At 39.9% G+C, this 26,369-nt stretch overlaps 1 protein-coding gene and 1 long non-coding RNA gene across 3 annotated transcripts in view; one reads left to right on the top strand and one right to left on the bottom strand.

Moving 5' to 3' along the window:
* Positions 1 to 1,433, bottom strand: part of LOC125126185 (uncharacterized) — a 155,339-nt gene extending 153,906 nt beyond the window's left edge. The window contains exon 1 of the long non-coding RNA XR_007134542.1: positions 1,328 to 1,433. This is a non-coding gene — a long non-coding RNA (uncharacterized LOC125126185). The remainder of the gene's footprint in view (positions 1 to 1,327) is intronic.
* The window catches only part of PCSK1 (proprotein convertase subtilisin/kexin type 1), a 44,138-nt gene extending 18,599 nt beyond the window's left edge, over positions 1 to 25,539 (top strand). For both annotated transcript variants that reach the window (XM_047778323.1, XM_047778324.1), the window contains exons 7-14: positions 116 to 288; positions 1,569 to 1,781; positions 4,261 to 4,361; positions 11,903 to 12,136; positions 17,924 to 18,081; positions 19,446 to 19,579; positions 21,725 to 21,886; positions 24,374 to 25,539. In XM_047778323.1, coding sequence (XP_047634279.1) covers positions 116 to 288; positions 1,569 to 1,781; positions 4,261 to 4,361; positions 11,903 to 12,136; positions 17,924 to 18,081; positions 19,446 to 19,579; positions 21,725 to 21,886; positions 24,374 to 24,751 — 1,553 coding nt within the window. In that variant the 3' untranslated portion in view covers positions 24,752 to 25,539. The remainder of the gene's footprint in view (positions 1 to 115; positions 289 to 1,568; positions 1,782 to 4,260; positions 4,362 to 11,902; positions 12,137 to 17,923; positions 18,082 to 19,445; positions 19,580 to 21,724; positions 21,887 to 24,373) is intronic.
* Positions 25,540 to 26,369: the final 830 nt, after the last annotated feature.

The following is a 26,369-nucleotide window of genomic DNA, read 5'->3' as shown; positions in this document are numbered from 1 at the left end:
GTTACCCTGTTTTTGACTCTTTGGGGGGGTCCTTTTAAAATGATTATTAAGAGCATTGTGCCATTCTACATATACATTGACACTGATGTATGTATTTGTCTATTTTGCTGTTCAGGCATAAGAATGTTGGATGGCATTGTGACTGATGCTATAGAAGCCAGCTCAATTGGATTTAATCCTGGACATGTGGATATTTATAGTGCAAGCTGGGGCCCTAATGATGATGGGAAAACTGTGGAAGGGCCTGGCCGACTAGCCCAGAAGGCTTTTGAATATGGTGTCAAACAGGTGAGATGCTTAACATAAACCCACTTGAAGTGAAACTTGACTGTTTAAATATGGGGGGAAGGGAAGAACACTTAGTTTATATGCAAAGAAATGGTTATGAATTTCTTGTTGTTTATGATTTGAACTGCATTTTTTTTTTGGTCTTTTTTTTTTTTTTGTCTTTTTAGGGCCGCACCCACGACATGTGGAGGTTCCCAGACTAGGTGTCTAATCGGAGCTATAGCCACCAGCCACAGCCACAGCCACAGCAACATGAGATCCAAGCCGTATCTGTGACCTACTCCACAGCTCATGGCAACACCAGATCCTTAACTGGCTGAGTGAGGCCAGGGATCTAATCGCAACTTCATGGTTCCTGGTCAGATTCATTTCCACTGCACCATGATGGCAACTCCTGAACTGCATTTAGAAAGCCAAATCATTCTTGAGAGGGATGGAAGTTAAGGGTTAAGAGAGTTTTTCCCAGATGGATCTGACATTCAACTGATATTCATTACCCCAGAACATTTACTTCAAAAAGTACTCCGGATATGTCCTTTCTCATTTTCCTGCTGCTTTTGGATTTCTACACTAGGTAAACTATCACCCAGACTTCTTTCAAATACTCTGAAAATGCATCCTTAACTATAGCAATGTGGCGCTTCCCTCTCTGCACGTGCCTGATGATTACTTGTGCCTTGGCTGTGTTGCTCTGTCACTGAGGTTTAATGCATTCTCGCCAGGATCCTAAGGATTCTGTGCAGGATGAAATAAAAGTAGAAACTTTGGAGAGCACAAATTGAAAAACCATAGAAAGAGTAGCCTTGACGAGTTCCATTCAATTGAAGAGTCCCTTTTAATGCAGCTGCAAAGCAAATCTGAATAATGCCTGATTTTGTCATTCTATCAGTCAGCCAGAAGATTCAAGCAGAAAGAAAGAGAGGAAGTTCAAAGATTCAAGCATAGTGACATAAGCCGAGGGAAGAGTGAAAAAATTATAAGCATGTGCTATAAGCCATTATGAATCCACATAAAAAAGAAAAGAAAGAGAAATACTCACTCAGTGCCATTCCAGAAAGGGCAGGGATGAAGGAGGCTCTGGCAGCTCCAGTGCCCAGGGGCTTAGAACATGCAATCTCTCGAGAGTTTCAACATAGATGCTGGAGTACCTGGAGTTGAAACAGACTCCAAGTTAATGTCTCTGGGAACTTCCTGCATCTATTTGTTAGAGATTTTATTGGGGTGTGACACGGACCCCAATCTATGATAACAGATGTGATATATTCTGGCTTTTCCTTTAGGGGAGACAAGGAAAGGGCTCTATCTTCGTCTGGGCTTCTGGAAATGGGGGGCGTCAGGGAGATAACTGTGACTGTGATGGGTACACAGACAGCATCTACACCATCTCCATCAGCAGTGCCTCGCAGCAAGGCCTATCCCCCTGGTATGCTGAGAAGTGCTCCTCCACACTGGCCACCTCGTACAGCAGTGGGGATTACACCGACCAGCGAATCGTACGTTGCACTTTTGTCTAATTCTCTCTGCTTATGTAGGAGAGCATGGCTTGCCTTCAAAAGGATCCTTTGGTTAAACTGGTTTGCTTAAGCTTGATGTCTCAGTTGGGGAGACTCACATTTTACTCACTTGAAAGAGGAGAATATATTGGGAATTTATCTCTCTCAGGGATAATGACGCTACTGCCAAGAAAATGCTGCCTCTCTGTCATTTCTAAACTCAGCCCTGAGAAGCCACCAACCTGTCATTATATTCAGTCAAAACTCCAAATGTCTGTTCAGCTTGTGTGATGCCTCCCTGAAAACCGCCTTAAAGGAGATTTCAGAGTTGTAGGGGCTTTATCACCCCTGTACTTGTTGATCCTTTAATAGCGGGGAAAATGCCTGACTTGCCCTTTAACAGACGATAAAAATACAGTGCATACACCAACTATGTCTCCTAAGAACGGCGACCTGCAGAAAAATAACAGTCTAAATTTCCCCCGAGATGAACTTCTCAGTATCCACATAAGCAGCTCTGGAAGGTTATATGCTCAGAGAGCATCTCCAGCCCACGCTTGGCTGTGCCTTCACTTCCATGAGTCAGACTGCCAAGGGCAATTATTGGATTTGCCTTCAAGGGCATGGTGATGAAGGGCTATTCGGGGGCTTTGAAAACAAAGGCAGTTTTAATTTAAAAATGTAAAGTTTCAAATTTAATGCTGACACAGAAAGAACCAACTAGCTAAAGGATAGAGATGCTAATCTCAATAAGATAACAGATCATGATCCAGTTAGATTGTGGGTAGAGCCCCTAATAATCAGCCCTTGGAATGTGTGTAAAATTCATATTAATGGCATCTCAACAAAACTGTCAGAACTATGATCTATATACTGGATCACTATTCTAGAACTCTCCCTGTTTCTACAACCCACTCTAGTTTAGACAGTAAAATTGTGGTCTCAACTTAGAAGCCCTGAATGCCCTCTCATGCCCACATCGCCATTTACTCAAATAGACAATGACATTCTACCAGGGGTTCTTTAAGGCAGGCATATCTTGTAGCCTTTGAAAGGCACCTCTGGGCCATGTGCCCCACTTGCATTCACAGCCCCTGACTCTTGATGTCCCTGTGGATGTCCAGAGCGACTTTTCAGAACATGGCCTGTTGTGCATTTCAGAGTCACCGTTTCATAGACTATCTCTCATCTGAGCCACTCTACTCTGCAGTAGGAGGAAGATTTTCCATCTTTGTAGAGATCATCCCTCCTTAGGTAAATCAGCCACAGAAGAGACAGCTGGTGGATTCTATTTGAGACAGTTGCAATAACATAGCCTTTGTCTTACGCAAACCTCTTCCTCAGCAGAGTCATCTCTGGGGGCTTACTTGCGTCAACAGGTAAAAAGGGCAAGCTTGCTTCCGCAGCCCTCGGAGAAACAGAGCCACCATAAGTTGAGATATTCAGCAACTCCAAGTGGGAAGCCAAAGGAGGTGATAATAGAACAAATTATTTTTTTACACCTCCCTCCCACACATTGAAGTTGCTAGCTAAAAACCATAGTGTGAGTGCGTGGGTGGGTATCTTGTTAGTAATCCTTTGGCCTAACTTACTTGTTCAACCAGCAACACGGTGGTCCTTATGGCAGACTAATGGGAAGTCTGTTCGGTTTCTTCCCTTTGTCTCAGCAGCCTCTTCATTAAGCTAAAATTAGCCTGGGTAAATCCTTATGTGCAGTAACATTGCGTGAAAATGCTTTCACAGACAGGATCTCACTTCAGCTTCAGAATATGAGTCAAGAAATATCAACCTCATTTGACAGATGGGGAAACCAAGTGACTTGCCCATTGGACACATCTACTGAGTGGCAGGTTTAGAATGTGAGCCCCAATCTAAGCACACTTTCACTTGAAAAATTCACCATTTTCATCCAAGTTCAAATATGACACTAACTCAAGACCATCAGATTACATCAACAGTGAGTGCAAACTACACACTAGACATTGCAAGTAAGTAGTTCAAGTGGCCAGAATCAGGTCAGCTTTACATCCTTGTGCTGAAGAGGCAGTCAAATGTCAATCTGAAGGCAAAGGGAACAGTGCGTGAGGCAGAATTTCTAAATATGCCAGGCCAAACACAATGGACCAGATGATTAATGGGCCAGCATGATTCACAGTGATTTTTGAAACAGTCCCTTTTTTACAGACAGCATTTCGTTTGGGAATCTCAGAAGAGAAAATATTCACAGTGGGAGTACTTCATCCCCAGAAAAGGCATCCTCATGCCAGAATTATAGACAAGTTGCATACAGAGGAGAGTGAGCTAAAATATCAGCAGATGGCAAACATCCGCCTGTGGTTTGGAGGAGGAAGTAGGGAATCGAATCAGCTGGGCTTCCTGATCACAGCAGATGCGGCCCTCGGTAGGGTTAACCCCCGGGGACAGGATCATACTCCTCACATGTTCTCCCACGTTTCTTTCCTTCCTGGATGTTTCCCAGACGAGTGCTGACCTGCACAATGACTGCACAGAGACCCACACAGGCACCTCGGCCTCTGCACCCCTGGCTGCTGGCATCTTCGCTCTGGCCCTGGAAGCAAAGTAAGGCCCAGAGAGCTTCTCATCACCTGTCCTAAGGCTGCTTCTCTTCCTTCTTTTTAATAGCATCTATTATTATCTAAAGACATGGTCAAGTAGAAAACTACAAAACATAATTTTAAAAATAACCTCTCTTCCTGTTAACATTGCAATATAGATTTAATACATAAGCTTATCTTACGAAATTGGGATCTTAATTCACACAGTATTTTGTAATTTTTTTAAATCCACTCTACATTAAGAGTACTTTTTCATGCCTAATCAATGTTCCTTGACCTTTAAAAACTCATGTTCTCCCAACCCTCCTCCCATTCACCTGCAAGGCCTTCTCATTTCTGTTTATTCCCACCAAGAAAGACTTTATCCAGATAATTTCCCATGGATAGTATTAGACAAGTTGCACACAGAGGAGAGTGAGCTAAAATATCAGCAGATAACAAGTTTATAAAGCATCCTTTTCTCTTTTTTTTTGTAGATTGCATAAGCCCAGTCCTAGAGCTGATATAACACATCAGGAGACATGAAAATTAAAGTCAGAATTTTTATCTTTTAGTAATATAGCATGATATAAATGCAAATTCTATTAAAGTCATCTAATCATGCTTAAATGATCTCCCTTGTCCATAGATATTAACTCTTCTCTGATAGCTGCCTTAAGATAAACACTCACAATTGGGAATTTGGGGGTCAAAGCACACATATGTTTTAATCATTTTGATGCATGTTAAAAAGTTACTGTCTAGAAATACTGTACCATTTTATATTCACACCAGTAGGACATGTGTGAAAGTACCAGTTTCCCAAACCCTTATCAAAGCTACTTTTATTATCTTTTAAAATGTTTGCTACTTTGATAGGTAAAAATGGTATCTCATCTTTATATGCTTTTATTTCATTACTAATGATGCTCAGTATTTTATATTCCTTAGCCATTTACTATCTATGATTGCTATTTATGACCTTGATTCTGTTTTATGGCCTTAGTTAGAAAAGCTATCAATGCTTGGTTAGCTTGGCATTTACCTTTTGATTTTACATATATATATATATATATATATATAGTTTTTAATGTAATGAAGTTAACACATATATAGTTATATCTGTTGGTCTCTTTAAGGCTTTTTTTCCTTTTTTATGCTCAGAAAAAAATCTTTACAATCCCAAATTATATACACATTTATTTACATGTCTTTTATTATGGTTTCTTTACATATTGATGTCCTAAATCCCCTTGGAGTTTATTTTAGTGTGTGTTATTAAAAAGGGATTTTGCAACACATTTTCCCTCATAACAGTTATCCAAAAGTCCAATACTTAATAGAGAGGAAAAGTCTCTCTCACATTATATATTCACAGCTTTTTATTCATCCTTTTTCTTGTTTTCTGATGTTGTATGGTGAGAAATCTTTAAATGTCAAGTCAGGTGCTATGGTTGCATGACAGAAAAAGTGTTTAAACTTGTCAATTACTATTCTCCTTCCTAATAAGGAAGTTATCCTAGAAGAACATCCATAGTCTCTAGAGAGAGTGCAAAGCAGTCCCCTCCTGTCATGCTGAGTAGATGAGGTTCACAATAGCAGAACAGGAGAACACCTTGGCCTGTGCCATAGCTGGTAATGCTCTGAAGTTGCTGAGGAGAGCCTGGCATGGCTCCAGGAGCCCTGGGGAGCTGTGGTTTAGTCCCTGGGATGTGACTTGGGACCTGGGATGAGATGGCCACGGAGGCCAAACAAGACAGCCTAGCAAAGCTCATACCAAGAATTTACCTATGCAGAGGGGCTGGAAAGATACCTGATAAGGAAAAAGCAAATCCAGGTGTCCAATCAGAAAGAGAGGGTATTCTGGGAGTTCCCATCATGCCTCAGTGGTAATGAACCTGACTAGTACCCATAAGGATGTGGGTTCAATCCCTGGCCTCATTCAGTGGGTTAAGGATCCAGCATTGCCGCAAGCTGTGGTGTAGATCACAGATGCAGCTCAGATCTAATGTGGCTGTGATGTAGGCCAGCAGCTATAACTCTGATTCAACCACTAGCCTGGGAAATTCCATATGTCACAAGTGCAGCCCTAAAAAGACCAAAGAAAGAAAAGAAAAAAAGAGAAACACAGGGTACTTTGAAGCTCTTGGAGCCAACAGAAAAGCTCTGTTGAATCTGAGTACGGTTATAACAGGAAGGAGATGGACAGAGGGCAAAGTCTATGAACACAAGCTGAGACTGGTATCAGCAGACCCAAAGCAAATTTAAGAGGAAATAATCTAAGCAGTGAAAAGTGTAAGGAACATCTGGCTTCAAGTTCTGGGCATATCACTGTGTTACCTTTAGGCAGATTAACCTCCAATTGAGGACTCAATTTATCATCTATAAAATGGAGGGGTCAGTCATATCATTTTTTTTCAAACCTCTTCCCTTTGGAAGATTGTCCAGTTTGAAATGGTAGGTGTCAGCATATATATAGATCAACTAACATGAACTGCTGAGGTTGGTGGTAAGAGGTCCAGAGCAGAAGAAAATAAGGTTTTATGAAGGCAAGTAGTTACACATAGGTGGTGAAACAAGATCATGATATTTATGATTTTAGAATATAAGCTTTTACCTCCAGGGAGCTTTTAAAAGAAAACCATGTTTAAAATTTTGTCTTTCCTGCTCAACACCTATAGATGCACGTAGATATAATTAGGCAGGCCCAGCCCATCTTTGTCCAGGGACCAGAATAGTAAACAACCATCTAGTTGAACAGATGTAATGTTAATTTGACTAAGAATTGAAATTTTTAAATTGTAGTCTCTGATTTCTAAAATTTAAAACCTTTTACTGTATAAGGAGAACATGATCAAAGAATGATCTAGCTTCATTAATCTCATTCATTTCTAATGGGCTGTATGTAAAGCAGGGGCTCCATGGATTGTGACAAAATACATGGATGAGTTTCAAGGGGTCTGTGAACTTCTTTGAAACTAGATGTAGAAGTGTTTGAGGTACATAACAGGCATATCCTGGAAACACACACACACAGACACACACAGGAATTCTTGGTTAAATGCCTATGGTACCTTTACGCATAAGAAAGATAGCAAACACTAATGTGTCTTGAGAGCAGGGGAAAGAATCAGAATAATTTTTAATAAAGAAGAAAAAGTGAAACATTGTATCCCTTCACACCTTTGGAAGTATTAAACAAATAGATTAGCCAATCTTCTGTTTCCATTAAAGGCTGGAGGAAGGGAAACAGACTTTCAGTGTTGCTTGTTGTGTTTGGATAAAGCACATAAAAGAAATCCTTGACTCAGTGGATTGTAAAATGTTGAGAAGTCTGCGGGTTAGAAAATCTTCAACATCTAGGCTTAGCTAATTGTGATTAGAGGCTAAACCATGTAGCCTCTAAGATTTTTCTCTTTAGATTTTTGTCTCCAGATTACTTTACCTACACTGTTCTAATTAGAAGTAATGCTTAATTTCAATGTTTAATTCCAAAGCCTTTATTTTCTATAAACATATCCTTGATTAGCAACCCAATGCAGTTTTTAAAAATTTAATTATTGTGGCTGCTGTTGAGTGAGATGCTAATTAACAGAGGAAGGCTGTCAGGACTGAGATGCACTATTGTTAGAAGCTTCATTTATGAAACGCAATCACCCAAATGAAAAATAACTTAGGAAAATAGGCTTAATTTTCCTAATTGCATGAGAATGAAGCCTCTTTGAATATTTTGCAAAGAATAGGTGAAAGAAAATTTAAAGCCTGCAACTAGATATAAAACAAATATTCTAACTATAGAAATGTAGAAAATCTGTGCTTTGCGTTTGATCACGATAGTCAAGACCATGTGGTATTCCTCCTCAGGACACATTCTCACCTCCACTCCCACCCCTGCTCACACTGATAGTCCAAATGGGAAGTCGGTGTGTTGCCCACTGACTACCTTAATAAGAGGCTTTTACCTAAATCTCCCTTTAAAAGACTAGAAAGGAGCAAGCATTTCAATAAAGTGCTTGAGGCCAGAGTTTGTTTCTACATTGAGAAAATAGCTATTTCTGCTCAATTGTTCCTCAGTGTGGGATGACCACTGTAGAAACAAGATCTACAATGAAGTATATATGATGTTGGGCAGATTGGAGGTCTGAATAATAAGGAATTCTGAAGACTGTCATGTTCAGCCCTCTCATCTTATAGGTGAGTCCATTCAGGTCCAGGGAGATGGAGTGGCTTGCTTAAGGTCACAAAGGCCCTGGGTAGTAGAATAGAATTTAATGCACCTTCTAGTACTCCCTATTTGGACCCCAATGACTTCTGATTGCCTTAATTAATTATATGCTTCAACTCCTTTTATTTTAGCTATAACAAAACTAGCTAGTTTTTTTCAAATATAAATATAAAATCATGCCCTTCCCTGAGATATTTTGATTCAGTAAGTTTAGGGTGAGACTCAAGATTTTTCATTATTTACAAGTGTCCCAGGTGATTATGAGGCGAGCCGTTTGAACCCATGAGAATCACTGAACTGGAGTCTTTCTAAGGCCTCTGTCAGTCACTCTCTGGGGTTAAGTGTTATGCTGCTCTGTAGCTCAGCTGAGCTAAGAGAGAGTGTGCTGAGCTGCCAGGTGTCAGAGTATCTTTAAAGCAACACACCCAAAATGAAAGAGTTAAGCCTTTCATCGCTTACTGTGATGGTATTAATGAGACAGAATCTAAAATCAGAGCACACACTGACTCCCGCCGTTCCACTATCCCTCATGGAAAAGCACACCAGGTGAGGGTCAGAAGAAAGCATGGACATGAGGATCATGTCATTGTTTTTTTGTTTGGTTTTGTTTTTGTCTTTTTGCATATGGAGGTTCCCAGGCTAGGGGAACCTATCGGAGGTCCAATCGGAGCTGTAGCCGCTGGCCTACACAGAGCCATAGCAACGTGGGATCCGAGCCGCGTCCACAACCTACACCACAGCTCATGGCAACACCGGATCCTTAACCCACTGAGCAAGGCCAGGGACTGAACCCGCAACCTCATGGTGCCTAGTCGGATTCGTTAACCACTGCACCACGACGGGAACTCTGAGGGTCATATCATTGTTGAGGGAGCTCCAAAAACAGGCTGGGGTAGTTGTATGGTCTCAGGTGGGGTAGGGGGAGGGGAGGGAGAAGGCCTCAGAGTGGAGAAGTACTGGGTACTGCGTCAGAGTGTAAGGAGGCCTTGGCTGAGGCGCCTGAAGAAGACCTTTGCCCAAGGCCTCGGATAAGGAGACCTAGGAATGTAAACATGGGAAGAGCTTGACCAAGGAGGAGGAGGGCCTGAGTATTTGACTGCAGCTCCCTTCAGAGATCTCGACGCATGGGCTGTGCACCCAGTCTGGTGGGGCAAGGACTGCCTCCCAGTGAGGCCCACCAGATAGAGCCTTTGTAATACCTGTGATGAGCCCTGGGTTTTTAAGGAACAGACTCCTCAGTGCCTAGGTTGTGCATTGCCTCTTCCTTGTTACCAGGGGATTGTTAAGCCAGTACATTGTTGGCTCTGGGGAGAAAATAGCAAATTGGTCAGATTCCCCTGATGGCTGTTTCACAACCTGGTGGTAAGACGGAAACTCTGAGGTCTAAACAGTTCGGCATTTATTTATTAAATAATGCTTGACTGACTTCATAGAAACAGGACAGTTCTCAAAGGTAAGGAAAACCCTGAGATCTTGAAAGACTAATAACTGGTAGCAGTAAGTTTTAAAATTGTATTTAAGGCAAGTTATGCCTAGACATATTTAACCATCCCAACCAATATTTCCTTAGTACATACCCTGTGCCCAGCATTCTTCTGAGTGCTTGGTATACATCTAACAAGAAGATGAATAAACATCTTAGCCTTGGAGCTCTTTTTGTGGCTCAGTGGGTTAAGAACCCAACTTAGTGTCTGTGAGAACACAGGTTCAATCCCTTCCCTTGCTCAGTGGGTTAAGGATCTGGGATTGCTGCAAGTTGAAGCACAGGTCACAGATGTGGCTTGGATTCTGCATTGCTGTGGCTGGCAGCTGCAGCTCTGATTTGACCCCTAGCCTGGGAACTTCCTTATGTCACAGGTGTGGCCATAAAAAGACAAAAAAAAAAATTTCAGCCTTTTTCTCAGCTGCTTCTGGAAGGGGAGACAGACATTAATAACACAAAACAGGAGTTCCCCTTGTTTGCTCAGCAGAAACAAATCTGACTAGCATCCATGAGGATGCAGGTTCTATTCCTGGCCTCGCTCAGTGGGTTAAGGATCTGGCTTTGCTGTGAGCTGTGGTGTAGGTCACAGACACAGCTCAGATCTGGTGCTGCTGTGGCTGCGGTGTAGGCCAACGGCTACAGCTCTGATTCAACCCCTAGCCTGGGAACCCCCATATGCTGTGGTATATCCCCAAAAAAACAAAATAACAACAACAAAAAAAAACCATACAAAACAGATGAGTTGCTCACTATGTGAGAAGATGATAAGCACTCTAAAAGAAAAAGCAAACATATAGTAGGTTAAGAAGGCTCAGGAATATTTGAGGAGAATTGAAATCTTAAATAGAGTGATCAGGAAAAGCTTCATCTTCATTATGACAGACCCAATAGTCCCATGCATCATGGATTTACCTTCATATTGCTGCAAAATTAATTTTATCAAGAGTTTTGATTACCTATTTCCTTGCTCAGAAATCCTCGATGGTTCTCACTGGCTCAGGGCTCTGCCTCTCCTCTCTCCTGATCCAGTAGACCGGACCACTCACTGTCCTCTGGCCACACCCTGAACTTACCCCCCTTGGAGGTTTTACTCCTTTGCCTCATTCCCTGTTCTCTCCACTTCTTGACCCACTCTTTAAAGTTCAACTCAAATATCTCCTCCTATAAAAGCCTTTCTAGATCTTTCCATCCACAAAGAATTCTTTCTCCTCTAAAGTTCTGAAATACATTATGCTAAGAGTACAGCATTCAACAGACATGGCTGTTAAAAGACTTAGTTCTTTTACTGGGTTATAAGCTTCTTAGAGACATGAACTACCTCTTTGAATAGCCCCACACTGTTCAGCATAGTACTGTATAAGAATGATCTCAAGTAGTTAAGAGCTTCCTGACACTTGTGATGTATAAAGACACACACAAAAAATTAAGAGTAGGTAGCCAGCTTGTGTCTAAATCTGAGTCTTCCTAAGAAGGAAGTCAAGACCTCTTCATAATGCTGAAAATACTAAGGCTGTTAATGGACAGAAGACTGGAGGACACAAAGTGTCATTTTTAATTTTTGTTCCAGGTAAATATAAGTAATTAGAAATCAGGGACCAAGTCCTACATTTCTACAATGCTGAAAATCGAATTTTACTTATACTAAGATCTTAACTTAAGTAGTATGAGGAGTTTTCAGGTCTGTATTTTTAATTCTGAATGAAAGACATACCAAAAGAAATACACACTAGATTTTCAAAAGTACAGTTGCAAAAAGTACCTCATAATCTCTGAATGAAAATGCTTGTTTTTAGCATCTACTTTTGCAAGGAAACTTCATTTTGTCCTTGAAAGATTCTCTGGGTTACTTCCTGTCTAGTCCAAATCTCACCTGGCGAGATATGCAACACCTGGTTGTCTGGACCTCTGAGTATGACCCACTGGCAAATAATCCTGGATGGAAAAAGAATGGAGCAGGCTTGATGGTGAACAGTCGGTTTGGATTTGGGTTGCTAAATGCCAAAGCTCTGGTGGATCTAGCTGATCCCAGGACCTGGAGCAGCGTGCCTGAGAAGAAGGAGTGTGTTGTAAAAGACAATGACTTTGAGCCCAGGTAAGTGTCTCCAGGAATTTTAAACAAATGTGTGCTCATGGCATTATTTGAGTATGATGTCTATCACTCTGCCTAATTTTTATTGCCTACTCATTTGAAGTAGATGGAGATGGCATTTGCCAGAGTTTCCTCATGGGTCCATAGGGAATCAGATATCAAAGATCTGCAAATCATTTTGGCATATTTCTATTTTCTTCTCATTGCCTGCATACCACATAGCAGTATGTTAAGGTGAACTATTGTTTATATACCACTAAGAAAAACCATTGTCAACTATTAACAATCCTCAGTTTTTTAAGATTCATCCCAAATTCAAAGATGTTAAGATGTTTTGGGGTTTGTTTTGTTTGTTTGTTTTTCAGTCTTTTGTCTTTTTAGGGCCACACTTGCGGCAGATGTAGGTTTCCAGGCAAGGGGTCGAATCAGAGCTACAGCTGCTGGCCTACGCCATAGCCACAGCAATGCTGGATCCAAGCCGCATCTGTGACCTACACCACAGCTCATGGCAACACCGGATCCCTAACCCACTGAGCGAGGCCAGGGATCAAACCTGCAACCTCATGGTTCCTAGTTGGATTCGTTTCTGCTGAGCCACAACGGGAACTCCAAGGTTTTTTTTTTTTTTTTTTTTTTTTTTAGTGCATCTTAGAATTAATGAAATGCAATACTTTCCAACTAGTGTTACCCAAAACCAACTTCCAAAAGTACCTCATCTCAGGCTGCAGTGCTATGGGATTCATGACTTCCCTCATATGAAGACTCTTTTTCATATGGCTTTCCACTAGACTACACCTCTTCTACTATACCTAGCTACAGAAGCAGAATCTGGTATGACTGCTTTGTTGATTCTACCATGATTCTATCACAATCATACTGAAGACTGCTTTGTTGTCTCAACTGCAGTTGATTCAACTGCTTTGTTGTCTCAACTGCAGTTGATTCAACTGCTTTGTTGTCTCAACTGCAGTTGATTCAACTGCTTTGTTGTTTCTATCATGACTGTACTGAAGACTCACTCACAAAAAACACCCAAGGGTGGGAGGCTTAGAGGGTATGCATTAGGCAACCAACATTCTACTCCTTGACTTTATGAATTTTACTATTTTAGATCCTCATATAAATAGAATCATGCCATATTTATCTTCTGTGGCTGATTTATTTCACTCAGCATAATGTTTTCAAGATTTATCTGTAATGTCATTATTACAGAATTTCCTTCTTTTTTAAAGCTAATATTCCATTGTATATAAATACCACATCTTCTTTATCCATTCATTTGTTGGTGGACATCTAGTTGGTTTCCACATCTTGGCTATTGTGAATAGTGCTGCAGTGAACATGGGAGTGCTAATATCTCTTCAAGATCTTTTTTCAGTTCTTTTGCATAAATATCCAGAAGTGGGATTGTTGAATCACACGGTAGCTCTATTTTTTATTTTTTAAGGAATCTTCATACCATTTTCCAAAGTGGCTGCAACATTTTGCATTCCCACCAATTGTTCAAAGGCTCCAATTTCTCCACATCCTCACCAATACTTGTCTTTTTCTTTTTTTAATAATAATTATTCTGATGGGTGTTTTGATTTGTGGTTTTGATTTGCGTTTCCCTGATAATTAATGATGGTGAGGTTTGTTTTTTTTTTCATATACCTGTTCGCCATTAATGTGTCTTCTCTGGAGAAATGTTTATTCAGATCCTTAGCTCATTTCTGAATTGGGTTAGGTTTTTTGTTACTGAGTTGTATGAGTTCTTATATATTTTGGATATGAACCTCTTATCAGATATGATCTCCCATTTTGTCAGTTGCCTTTTCATTTTGATTGTTTCCTTTTCTATACAGAGGCTTTTTAGTTTGATGTAGTCCTACTTATTTATTTATTTATTTATTGCTGGTGCTTTTTATCAAAATATAGTCGATTTACAATGTTGTGCCAATTTCTGCTGTACAGCAAAGTGACCCAGTCATATACATATATATATATACACACATACATTCTTTTTCTCATATTATCTTTCATCATGGTCTATCCCAAGAGATTGGATATAATTCCCTGTGCTATACAGTAGGACCTCATTACTTATCCATTCTAAATGTAATAGGTTGCATCTACTAACCTCAAACTCCCAGTCCATCTCACTCCCTCCTCCCTCCCCCTTGGCAACCACAAGTCTGTTCTCCATGTCTGTGAGTCTGTTTCTGTTTTGTAGATGGATTCATTTGTGCCATATTTTAGATTCCAGATATAATTGGTTCACATGGTATTTGTCTTTCTCTTTCTGATTTACTTCACTTAGTTTGAGAGTCTATAGTTACACCCATGTTGCTGCAAATGGCATTATTTTGTTCTTTTTATGGCTGAGTAGTATTCCATAGTGTATATGTACCACATCTTAATCCTTTCATCTATTGATGGACATTTAGATTGTTTCCATGTTTTGGCTATTGTGAATAGTGCTGGAATAAACATAGGGGTGCATGTATCTTTTTGGATTATCTTTTTGTTTGAATATTTGACCAGGAGTAGATTGCTGGATCATATAGTGGTTCCATATTTAGTTTTCTGAGGAACCTCCATACTGTTTTCCATAGCGGTTGTACCAATTTACATTCCCACCAACAGTGTAGGAAGGTTCCTTTTTCTCCACACCCTTTCCAGCATTTATTTATAGACTTATTAATGATGGCCATTCTGACTGGTGTCAAGTGGTACTTCATTGTAGTTTTGATTTGCATTTCTCTAATAATTTAGTGCTGTTGAGCATCTTTTCATATGCCTAGTGGTCATCTAAATGTCTCCTTTGGAGAAATGTTTATTTTGGTCTTCCCATTTTTCAACTGGGTTGTTTGTTTTGTTATTGTTGAGTTGTTTGTATATTTTAGAAATTAAGCCCTTGACAGCTGCATTGGTTGAAAAGATTTTCTCCCATCCTGTGTGTTGTCTTTTCTTTTTTTTATGGTTTCCTTTGCTGTGCAAAAGCTTTTCAGTTGAATGAGGTCCTATTGGTTTATTTTTTATTTTATTGTCATTATTCTAGGAAGTGGATCAAACAAGATATTGCTGCAATTTATGTCAAAGAGTGCCCTGCCTATGTTTTCCTCTAGGAGTTTTATAGTATATGGACTTACTTTTGGGTCTTTAATCCATTTTGAGTTTATTTTTCTGTACGATGTTAGAGACTGTTCTATTTTCATTATTTTACGTATAGCCGTCCATTTTTCCCAGCACCACTTATTGAAGAGACTGTCTTTCCTCCACTGTATGTTTTTGCATCCTTTATCATAGGTTAGTTGACCACAGGTCCTTGGGTTTATTTCTGGGCTTTCTATCCTGTTCCACTGATTTATATTTCTGTTTTAGTGTCAGTACCATATTATTATTTTTTTATCCTTTTAAGGCCACACCTAAGCATATGGAGGTTCCCAGGCTAGGGGTCACATTGGAGCTATAGCCACTGGCCTACACCACAACAATGCCAGATCCGAGCATCAACTGCAATGTACACCACAGCTCATGATGATGCTGGATCCTTCACCCACTGAGCAAGGCCAGGGATTGAACCTGAGTCCTCATGGATGCTAGTCAGATTCAGTTCAGCTGAAGAACTCTGGTACCATACTGGTTTGATGACTGTGGCTTTACAGTATAATCTGAAGTCAGAAAGCCTGATTCTTCCAGTTGCATTTTTCTTTTTTAATGTTGCTTTGGATATTCAGGGTCTTTTATGTGTCTGTACAAATTTTAAAATATTTTGTTCTAGTTCTGTGAAGAATGTCATTGGGCAATTTGATAGGGATTGCATTGAAGCTATAGATTGCCTTGGGTAGTATAATCATTTTGATAATATTGATTTTTCCAATCCAAGAGCATGGTATATCTTTCTATGTGTTTGTATCATTTTTTATTTCTTTCATCAGTATCTTATAGTTTTCAGAGTACAGATCTTTTGTCACTTTGGGTTGGTTTATTCCTAAGTGTTATACTCTTTTTGATGCAATAGTAAATGGGTTTGTTCCCCTAATTTCTCTTTCTGGTCTTTCCTTGTTAGTATATTGTAGAAATACAATAGATTTCCATGCATTAATTTTGTATCCTGCGACTTTACCAAATTCACTGATGAGATCTAACAGTTTTCTGGTAGTGTCTTTAGGATTTTCTAGATATAGTGTCATATCATCTGAAAACAGTGATAGCTCTTCTTTTCCAATTTGGATTACTTTTATGTATTTTTCTTCTCCAATTGCCATGGCTAGTATTTCCAAAACTATGCTGAATAAAAGTGGTGAAAGTGGACATCCTTGTTTTGTTCCTCATCTTAGTGGATATACTTTCAGTTTTTCACCATTGAGAATGATGTTAGCTGTGGGTTTGTCATATACAGCTTTTATTAGCTGAGGTATGTTCCTTCTATGCCCACTTTCTGGACAGTTTTTGCTGCTATTACTTTTCATGTCATATCCATTATATCACTTCCAAGCCCAATGTCATGAAACTTTTCCTTGTGTTTTTTTCTAAGAGTTTTACAGTTTTAGAACTAATGGGTGGGTTTATTTCTTGGATCTCTATTCTGTTCTGTTGGCTTGTAAGTCTGTCTTTATGCCAGTGCCATACTGGGTTTTTTTGTTTGGTTGGTTGGTTGTTTTTTTTTTTTGTTTTTTGTTTTTTTTTTGGTCTTTTTAGGGCCGTACCTGTGGCATATGGAAGTTCCCAAGCTGGGGTTGAATCAGAGCTGCAGCTGCAAACCTATACCATAGCCACAGCAGTGCAGGATCTGAGCCTCATCTGCAACCTACACCACAGCTCATGGCAATGTCGGATGCTTTAACCCACTGAGTAAGGCCATGGATTGAACCTGCATCCTCGTAGATACTAGTCGAGTTTGTTACCACTGAGCCATGACGGGAACTCTAGTGCCACATTTTTAATTGAAGCATAGTTAATGTACAATATTAAATAAGTTACAAATGTACAATACAGTGATTCACAATTTTTAAATGTTATACTCCATTTATAGTTATAAAATATTGGCTGTATTCCTTGTGTTGTACACTGTATCTTTATAGCTTATTTTATATGTAATGGCTTGTACCTCTTAGTCCCCTACTCCTATACTGCACCTCACCCCTTCCCTCTCCCCACCAGTAACCATTAGTTTATTCGCTATATCTGTGAGTCTGTTTCTTTTCTGTTATATTTACTAGTTTGTTGTATTTTTTAGATTCCACATATAAGTGATATCATACAGTAATTGTCTTTCTGTCTCGATTTATTTCACTTAGCATAAATCCCTCTAAGTCCATCCATATTGTTGCAAATGCCCAAATTTCCTCTTTATGGCTGAGTGTTTATTCCACATCTTTATTCATCTGTTGAGAAACACTTAGGTTGCTTTCATATCTTGGCAATTGTAAATAATACTGCTGTGAATATTATGGTGCACATATCTTTTCAAATTAGTGTTTTTTGGGTTTTCAGTACCATACTGTTTTGATTTCTGTAGCTTTGTACTATATTTTGAAACTAGGAACTTTGATGCTGCCAGCTTTGGTCTTCCTTCTCAAGATTGATTTGACTATGTGTCTTTAGATGGTTCTATATAAACTGCAGAGTTTTTTTTTCTAGTTCTATAAAAACTTTGTTTTCTTATGCATTAAAATAATACCTAATCCTGAACTGGGTTCTACTTATAACAAGGAGAGACAATATGTACTTAAGAGTGTTATGTACACTATTCCCATAACATTCAGAGATACACTTTGTTCAGCGATGATTCTTTACTGTATTTAGAGCCCTGAAAGCTAATGGAGAAGTTATTATTGAAATCCCAACAAGAGCGTGTGAAGGACAAGAGAATGCTATCAAGTCACTGGAACATGTGCAATTTGAAGCAACAATTGAGTATTCCCGCAGAGGAGACCTCCATGTCACCCTCACTTCTGCTGCTGGTAAGTTTCAAGAAAAAAATTTAAGAACTTTTTCTAAACCATGTGTTTAAATTTTTAAGGGTAAATTAAAGGATTTCAAATCAATGATTGATTTTGGTTTATATATAGGCCTAAGACTCCCAATAGATATTCTCAGGTCTTAAAATATGCTTTTGTTCTTTTCTTTTTATTTTTGGCATCAGAACTCTGCCCTGCTCATTCCAACTGATCCTTGGATAAGCAGAGAATGAGGTCTAATCAGATAATAACAATTAATAAACCCTTCTGGAGTTATGTATTTTCAAACTATGTTCATTTTCCCAGGTCACCAATCTATCATTTCTCTCAGGTAATCCATTACTGGAAGTTACTCTAATAATTAATTAAGCTGATAGATAAGACACATCCAAGAAATTGGTTGAAAAACTGAGAGTTCTAATCCATGGAAAAGAGGGGGAAAAAAAAACTAACAAATTTTCCAAAATGATATCATTAAGGCCATATGATTTGATATACAAACATTTGCCCTTTCCTGAGAAGATACTAAGTCAGATAAAAAGATCATGGATGGGAAGGAGCTTGTGAAACATAAAGCCAAACACAACAAGGAGAAGCTGTCCTAGTACTTGTTCATGTTTTAGTAGGTTTCAACTGAGTAAATTCAATACCTATAGGTGATGTCTGAAAAAAGATGAGCTATCCCCATGATGTCCTTTGAGGAGATGAACTTCTGAGAAGTTTGGAGTAGGCATCATTAATTTTGGAATTATACTTTCTTGCTACCTTGGAAGTGGCCTTAAATATTGATGAATGCCTTCTCATCATCTTGATGGCCCATAGTTCATTTAACACTTTCTCTCCAACAGTATTATTTATTGATCTATGGAGAGCTTGATTTGAAAATAAGTTACTATTACTAGCAGTTTTAATATAACAAGAGATTAGTAAATGTTTAATTTTTTTTTTATTATGTCTATGCTAGATTATAGCCTCAGGCACCTGTTAAATTTTCAAAATTTTCTGTTAAATTTCAAAATGACATTTCCAATAAAATGTATGTTAGGTCTTTGACTCTCTTCTTTAATGTAATTCATAAACATAGCTCTCTGAGTTCTTATTCAAATAAACCTTACTCAATATATTTATGCATTGTTTATTTTTCTACAATATTCATTGAGAACTTTTATATGCCAGACAATGTACTAAGTACTGTGAATAAAAACATTTTTTATTGAGAATATCTTCATCCCAGTGTCATACTCAAAGGGCAAATAAAGAGGACTCATTTCTCCCAGTTTCCATTTTCAGTTATCAGATGCTAGAGTGTGTGCTACTATCAGAGCTGTTAGGACACTCATTAACTTGTGTTTGTTGCATGAAACTAGGAACCAGCACTGTACTGTTGGCAGAAAGAGAGCGGGATACATCTCCTAATGGCTTTAAGAATTGGGACTTCATGTCTGTTCATACATGGGGAGAGAATCCCATAGGCACTTGGACTTTGCGAATTACAGACATGGTAAGTAGGAATGAAAGGATGGATACAGGGAGTTCCCGTCGTGGCGCAGTGGTTAACGAATCCGACTAGGAATCATGAGGTTGCGGGTTCCGTCCCTGCCCTTGCTCAGTGGGTTAACGATCCGGCGTTGCCGTGAGCTGTGGTGTAGGTTGCAGACGCGGCTCGGATCCCGCGTTGCTGTGGCTCTGGCGTAGGCCGGTGGCTACGGCTCCAATTCGACCCCTAGCCTGGGAACCTCCATATTCCGTGGGAGCGGCCCAAGAAATAGCAACAATAACAACGACAAAAAAAAAAAAGAAGAAAGGAATGAAAGGATACAGACCACGTGCTCACTTTTAAACACTTTGAAGCACTTGTAAAGTTTGTGTCATCAATAAGTGTCCATAGGAACTTTGATAACTCATTAAAGAGGTAATGGGAAGGAAAGAGGTGTTTCAAGTTCTGTCCCCTTGGCTGTATCAGTGATAATTCTTTTAAAAAGTAGGCACTACTCATATAAGAAGGAAGAAAAGGTATTTGATACACAATGCAATAGTGTAGGACAAATTCAAGTGTTCCCATGACAGAACACAGCCAGCCACATGACCCACTCAGCCACCAGAATCAGCTGTATTCACACATGCGTAGTTAAATGCTCCACTGTGACACTCTGCTGGGGTCATATGAAGACTTTTACCAATATTTACTGCAGGGGCTATTTAGAAGTAGCTCACTTGTTAGACAATATGTCATATTAAATAAGATTTTGGGGGGTTTGTTTTAGTTAGGATACAAAAGCATTCCTCAGTTATCTGCTTGGCTAACACTCTGGTATTCTTCTATAATCATAATATATTGTCCCCCAAATACAGTGAGAAGTGTCTGAGCAAAAAGCTGAATGCAGTTGATTTATTTCATATCATTTCTCCTGCATTTCCTATATAAGTGGGCATATAAATGAACGGCGTTTCGGTCTGAGTTCTCCCAAGGTGGCAGTGCTATAAGTATCAGTAGCACCGGATTTAATGTCTAAACAACTTTTAAAAAGTAAATGATTTTAAATTCCTGGAGATGTCAATTAAATTAATACAAATTCTATACTCAGTGTTACTTTTTTCCTCTGAGAATAGCTTTCACCTAAAAACTGTTAAAATTGTGATTTAGCAACACACGTTGTGAGAATTCCTGCTCTCTAGGGAGAACAAGAAAACATTTTTAGTTGATGGTCCTGTTCCTGACCTTGGCCTCCACTTTTTAACTCCATTTCACCAGAAGGAAACTCAGAAGATCTGCTTACCAAGATGGGACTATTTTATATCGTCTGCAGTATCTGACTCTACCGTTTTAGATTTTTTAGATATTTTAGATTTCAGCACATTACTTTTAACCTAATTGTTGAGCCTGTGAATTACCGCTCCTTCTATAAATATACAGTTTGTAAGGACTAGTTAATGCTGAAGGCTTTTCATCATACTCCACAGACTTTTTTTTCCAATGGAATGTTTCTACAGGTTGATGACTGGTAAATATAATTCTCATTATAGAAGGTATGAATACATCCAACATGGAAAATAAGGTTCATGAAGAGAATTCTCCTTTTTTAGGGCTGCACCCACAGCATATGGAGATTCCTAGGCTAGGGGGGTTGAATTAGAGCTACAGCTGCCAGCCCACACTACAGCCACAGCAACGCAGGATCTGAGCTGTGTCTGCAACCTATACCACAGCTCACAACAACATCAGATCTTTAACCCACTGAGCAAGGCCAGGGATCGAACTCCTGCAACATCATGTTAATGGTTTGTAAATAGTTAATCAGTTTGTAAATCCTTGAACTTGTCATGAGTCCTTTTTTTTTGGCCACACTGACAGCATGTGGAAGTTCCTAGGCCAGGGATCAAACCTGTGCCAAAGCTGTAACCAGAGCCACATCAGTGACAACACTGACTCCTTAATCCATGGAGCCATGAGGGAACTCCTCAGCTATCCATTTTTATAGCAGGAGTGAGTCCAGTGATTTACATCTTGCTACACAGTGCTCAACACATGAATTACATGGAATTTTAAAATTAGATTTTAACTGTAAAATCTCTTTTAGCTTTTGGGAAGGAGTTTGTTTCATATTGCTTAGAACATACACTGAAATTACGTATGCTTATTCCTTAGTCTGGAAGAATGCAAAATGAAGGCAGAATCGTGAACTGGAAGCTGATTCTGCATGGCACCTCTTCCCAGCCAGAACACATGAAACAGCCCCGAGTGTACACGTCCTACAACACGGTGCAGAATGATCGCAGAGGCGTGGAGAAGGTGGTGGATTCCGGGGAGGTCTGTGCTGCTCTGTTCTTCCTGGAAGTTTCTTTTTTGAACCGTAGTAGACAACATAGTGGGCAAGGCAGCCCCTTACTTTTAAGCAGGAAGTGAGTCCAACATGTGTCCAGAGGAAGGAATAGGAGGCATAAACTGTTTATTTTCCATAGGAAATTATTTCATTCATTTATTCTTTTACTCAAAATTTAGAAATTAAAATTAATGAGTTAACCATCGTGGCTCAGCAGTTAGCGAACCCGACTAGCATCCATGAGGACACGGGTTTGATCCCTGGCCTCGCTGAGTGGATTAATGATCAGTGTTGCTGTGAACTGTAGTGTAGGTCACAGACATGGCTCGGATCTCAGGTTGCTGTGTCTGTGGTGTAGCCGCGGCTACAGCTCCGACTGGAGCCCTAGCCTGGGAACCTCCATATGCTGCAGGTGCAGCCCTGAAAAGACAGAAAGACCAAAAAAGAAAAAAAAATTAATGAATTCAAAACCATTCAATTCTCTAACATGAATTTTTTCTGTTTATAAAAATACCAAATTTTAAAGAGAGCTGTCCTTTTGTATGATCACATACACCTAACATTTGAATTGCACTTAGTTTTTAGGCATTTTTCACACTTAAATTTTTCTCATTTAATTATCCTTGTAACCTAGAAGGGATAGACCTCAGTATGTCCATTTTGCCGAAAGAAGACCAAGGGTCAAGCGGTCAAGTCTTGCAGGCTTCTCTTTTCTAACTCCTTACCTTATACTTCTCAGCAACACCAGGAGAGCAATGGGATCACAATTTCTCTCAGGAAATTGCAGAGGATCCCTCTAGTCAGTCAGTTATATTCGTCTCATCCTACCAAGGCCTCTGGCTTCTCTCTTATCAGATGGTGGCAGAAAACATATTTTCTTTATCTCTGTATCCCCCAGCCTCTACCCCAGTGCCTCAGATGTGTTAGGTAGGTTATCAGCATTTCTAGCATGAGCTTCCTTGAATAGTTCTGGTTCTGTGCTGGGTTGGAAGATACAAAAATATTATTTATTCAAGAAACTTTTTTTTCTTTTAACAATATTGAATTTCTCTTTTTCAATCTGTATGCTTTTACTTCTTTTTTTACATTTTTCCTTTTTTTATCTTTTATTTATGTGTATATTTTTTTTCCTACTGTACGGCATGGTGACTCAGTTACACTTACATGTATACATTCTTATTCAAGAAACTTTTAGGAGTTCCCGTCATGGCGCAGTGGTTGACGAATCCGACTAGGAACCATGAGGTTGCGGGTTCGGTCCCTGCCCTTGCTCAGTGGGTTAACGATCCGGCATTGCCGTGAGCTGTGGTGTAGGTTGCAGACACGGCTCGGATCCCGCGTTGCTATGGCTCTGGCGTAGGCCAGTGGCTACAGCTCCGATTCAACCCCTAGCCTGGGAATCTCCATATGCCGCGGGAGCGGCCCAAGAAATAGCAAAAACAAAAGAAACATTTAAATGAGCTGTGTGAAGGCCTCAGTTCATATTCTGGCCCCAGTTATATTCTATAGAATAGCTTTCCTCTGGGACCCCACCCTGGAGGCCTCCTCCTCACAGTCCTTATGGGTATTTCTTCCTCCAAAATTCCTTAAGGAGTATTAAGAGGCCTCTGTAAATGTTAAAACATTGAAATACTTCCACAACAGTTGACAAAGAGCTGCTTCTCTGGTCTCTCCAGTTCCCCTGTTCCCAGCCCACCACCCCAGCCTCTTCCCAGTCCCCTTCTTACATCTCAGTAGCTGAAAGGGTAGCTCCTGACAGAGCAGGAGGCTTTCAGGAAGCTGCCTACACATGACAGCACTATTGGTGCCTCTGTGTGAGTTATTCCCTAATTTAATATCAGCTTCTTCCCAAAACATGGGCGAAAGACTGGTAAACTGTTCATTTTCCATAGGATGAAACCCTATTATTTTTTAAATTTTTTTCACACAGAATTTAGAAATTAAAATTAATGAATTTAGTATTATTAAATTTCCTAACATGAGTGCTCCTACAGCAGACTGACAAGTGAAGGAGGCCGAGAGGTATGCGTTCTTACATACATCAGCGCATTCCTTCTCCAAAACCACTGTAAATGGAGGGATTCTTATAGCCATTTTACAGCTGAAGTCCAGGGAGTTTAGAAAGGTGTCAAAGGTTCATCGTCAGTGAGAAAATGAGGACTGAAACCTGAGTCAATGCAAGTCCAAGCCCTGTGCTCTCTCTGTCTGCCCCACCCCCACCCCCACCCAACTTCTTGAGGGGCAGGCAGTGGGCATATGCTGCTAAAAACAACAGCTTGGATGCTTCTAAATAATGATAATATTTACAATCCTACTTTATATATATATATGTAAGTAAATATAGTATATATAATACCTATACACTATATATAATGCTTATTATATAACAATAATAGTGTTACTAAATAATAACGGCTTGCCTCCTCCTAAATAATGAGCCTTCTCCCCTTTGCTGGTGGCTTTCTGTGTTTCAGGAGCAGCCCACACAGGAGAACCTGAATGAGAGCCCTCTGGTATCCAAAAGCCCCAGTGGCAGCAGTGTGGGGGGCCGAAGGGAAGAGCTGGCAGAGGGCGCCCCATCTGAGGCCATGCTCCGACTCCTGCAAAGTGCTTTCAGCAAAAACTCTGCCCCAAAGCAATCACCAAAGAAATCTGCAAGTGTGAAGCTCAACATTCCTTACGAAAATTTCTACGAAGCCCTGGAAAAGCTGAACCAACCTTCTCAGCTTAAAGACTCTGAGGACAGTCTGTATAACGACTATGTGGATGTTTTCTACAACACGAAGCCTTACAAGCACAGGGACGACCGGCTGCTACAAGCTCTGGTGGACATTCTGAGGGAGGAAAATTAACACAACTGTGTGGTCCTAAGTTGGAAATGTTCATGCTTCTTCCTTTCCCTTAGATTTTTGCCTGTGTCTGAAGTAGGTGTTTTGTCATTGACTCTTCTGCTTATAATATTTCCTGTGGTACCTTTTCTTTTTCCTTCCAAACTGGATATTTGAAAGCTATGAGCTCAAGCAGTAACTCCAACATCCTGAATTGATTATAGCTCTTTCAAAACATGTCTTCCCTGCCTGTGCAAGTAAAATGTTTTGTTCTTTCTGGAGCCACGGTTCTCATGTGGTCCCTGTACCACATGAGAACGCCCCCTCGGGCCCTCCCATTTCATTTCTGCAAAGAAAAGGCATAACCTGGGCAGTAGATTAATTTGAAAAAGTAATCTGCAAAAGATGAGAGGAAGAAAGACTGTTGTTAATAGCTTGTCCCCTGTCGTTGCCATGTCGTTATTGGGTTTGATGCCAGAGAAGGGTTTGGAAAGTCTCTACTGATAGAGTTCAGTATCAGATTCATACCCTGGGCTTTTCTTCTCTACGTACTGCTCACTCAGGAAGTGGCCATGAAGTCATCTGGGGGAAAGACTTGGCTATTTAGATCCAGAAACTGGCCTCCAACCCAGCGTTGCCTGGTTTGAGCAGTTTTAAACCATTCTTCTTTGGTTGGTGTGCCATGGAGAAGTCTTCATGGACCTAAAGGTGGCGGTGACTCATATTGTGAGCTCTGGCCTTCTTCTCCTCCCCCTGCCTTCTCTTTTCTCAGCCACAAACTAAATACTGAGAGAGCTATTTACACCACTTTCTAGGATAAACTTATACCTGGGACTTGGCAGATTCCTGGTCATAATTTTTTGTAATAATCATAATAAGAAACAACTCATAACATGGAAAACCACTGTACTAACAGGAAACTATTCCTATTAGGGAGAGCTGATGGGAGGTTTTTTGTTTTGTTTTGTTTTGTTTTGTTTTTAATTCTATTCATTAGAATAGGTTCTTCTGGATCTTAGAAACTGAGTGTTCATTTCTTGGCACTAAGCACCCTTCTCCAATCTTCCAGATGATAGGTCCAAGTTCTCAGCACATTGCTTCCAAGCCTCAATTTAGGACAGAAGCTGGCAGCCCAGAGGCAACATGTGTCCTTCAGGTAGATTTTGTTTGGCCTGTTAAATGTTTTTAAAATGTGAGTGATTATTGAAAATAGGAGATTTCCCGTAAAACCTGATTCTCAGACCCTACCTCATGGCAACAGTTGGCTGGAGCTGAGTAGCAGCTACCCAGCCAGTCTTGAACACCATGTCCCCATGATACCCTGTTCCATGCTGTTTACAGTGGCCACCTTACAGGTCAGCTAAATAGGCATTTAATTTTGTGTACTCTTGCACTAAGTGAAGATGTACAAAGTGTAAATGCATTAGGCAAAAAATATCCCCAACTTCTTTCAGACAAGATTTGTATGATAATAATTATAACAATTTGTCATAATCCAACTAATTTATAGGCCAAAAAAAAAAGGTATTTTAAACTCCTGAAAGTACCTCTGAAATCCTGTTTAACTTCTATGTTTAATCTCACCTCCCTCAGATGCTTAGTTATCCTAATTCATTAACTGCCAACTCCCTAGCTTCCCACT

Source organism: Phacochoerus africanus, chromosome 4, assembly GCF_016906955.1.
Source record: "Phacochoerus africanus isolate WHEZ1 chromosome 4, ROS_Pafr_v1, whole genome shotgun sequence".
Lineage (NCBI taxonomy): Eukaryota > Metazoa > Chordata > Mammalia > Artiodactyla > Suidae > Phacochoerus > Phacochoerus africanus.
The sequence above is the reverse complement of the archived record's forward strand: the minus strand, read 5'-3'. Positions and strand labels throughout refer to the sequence as shown.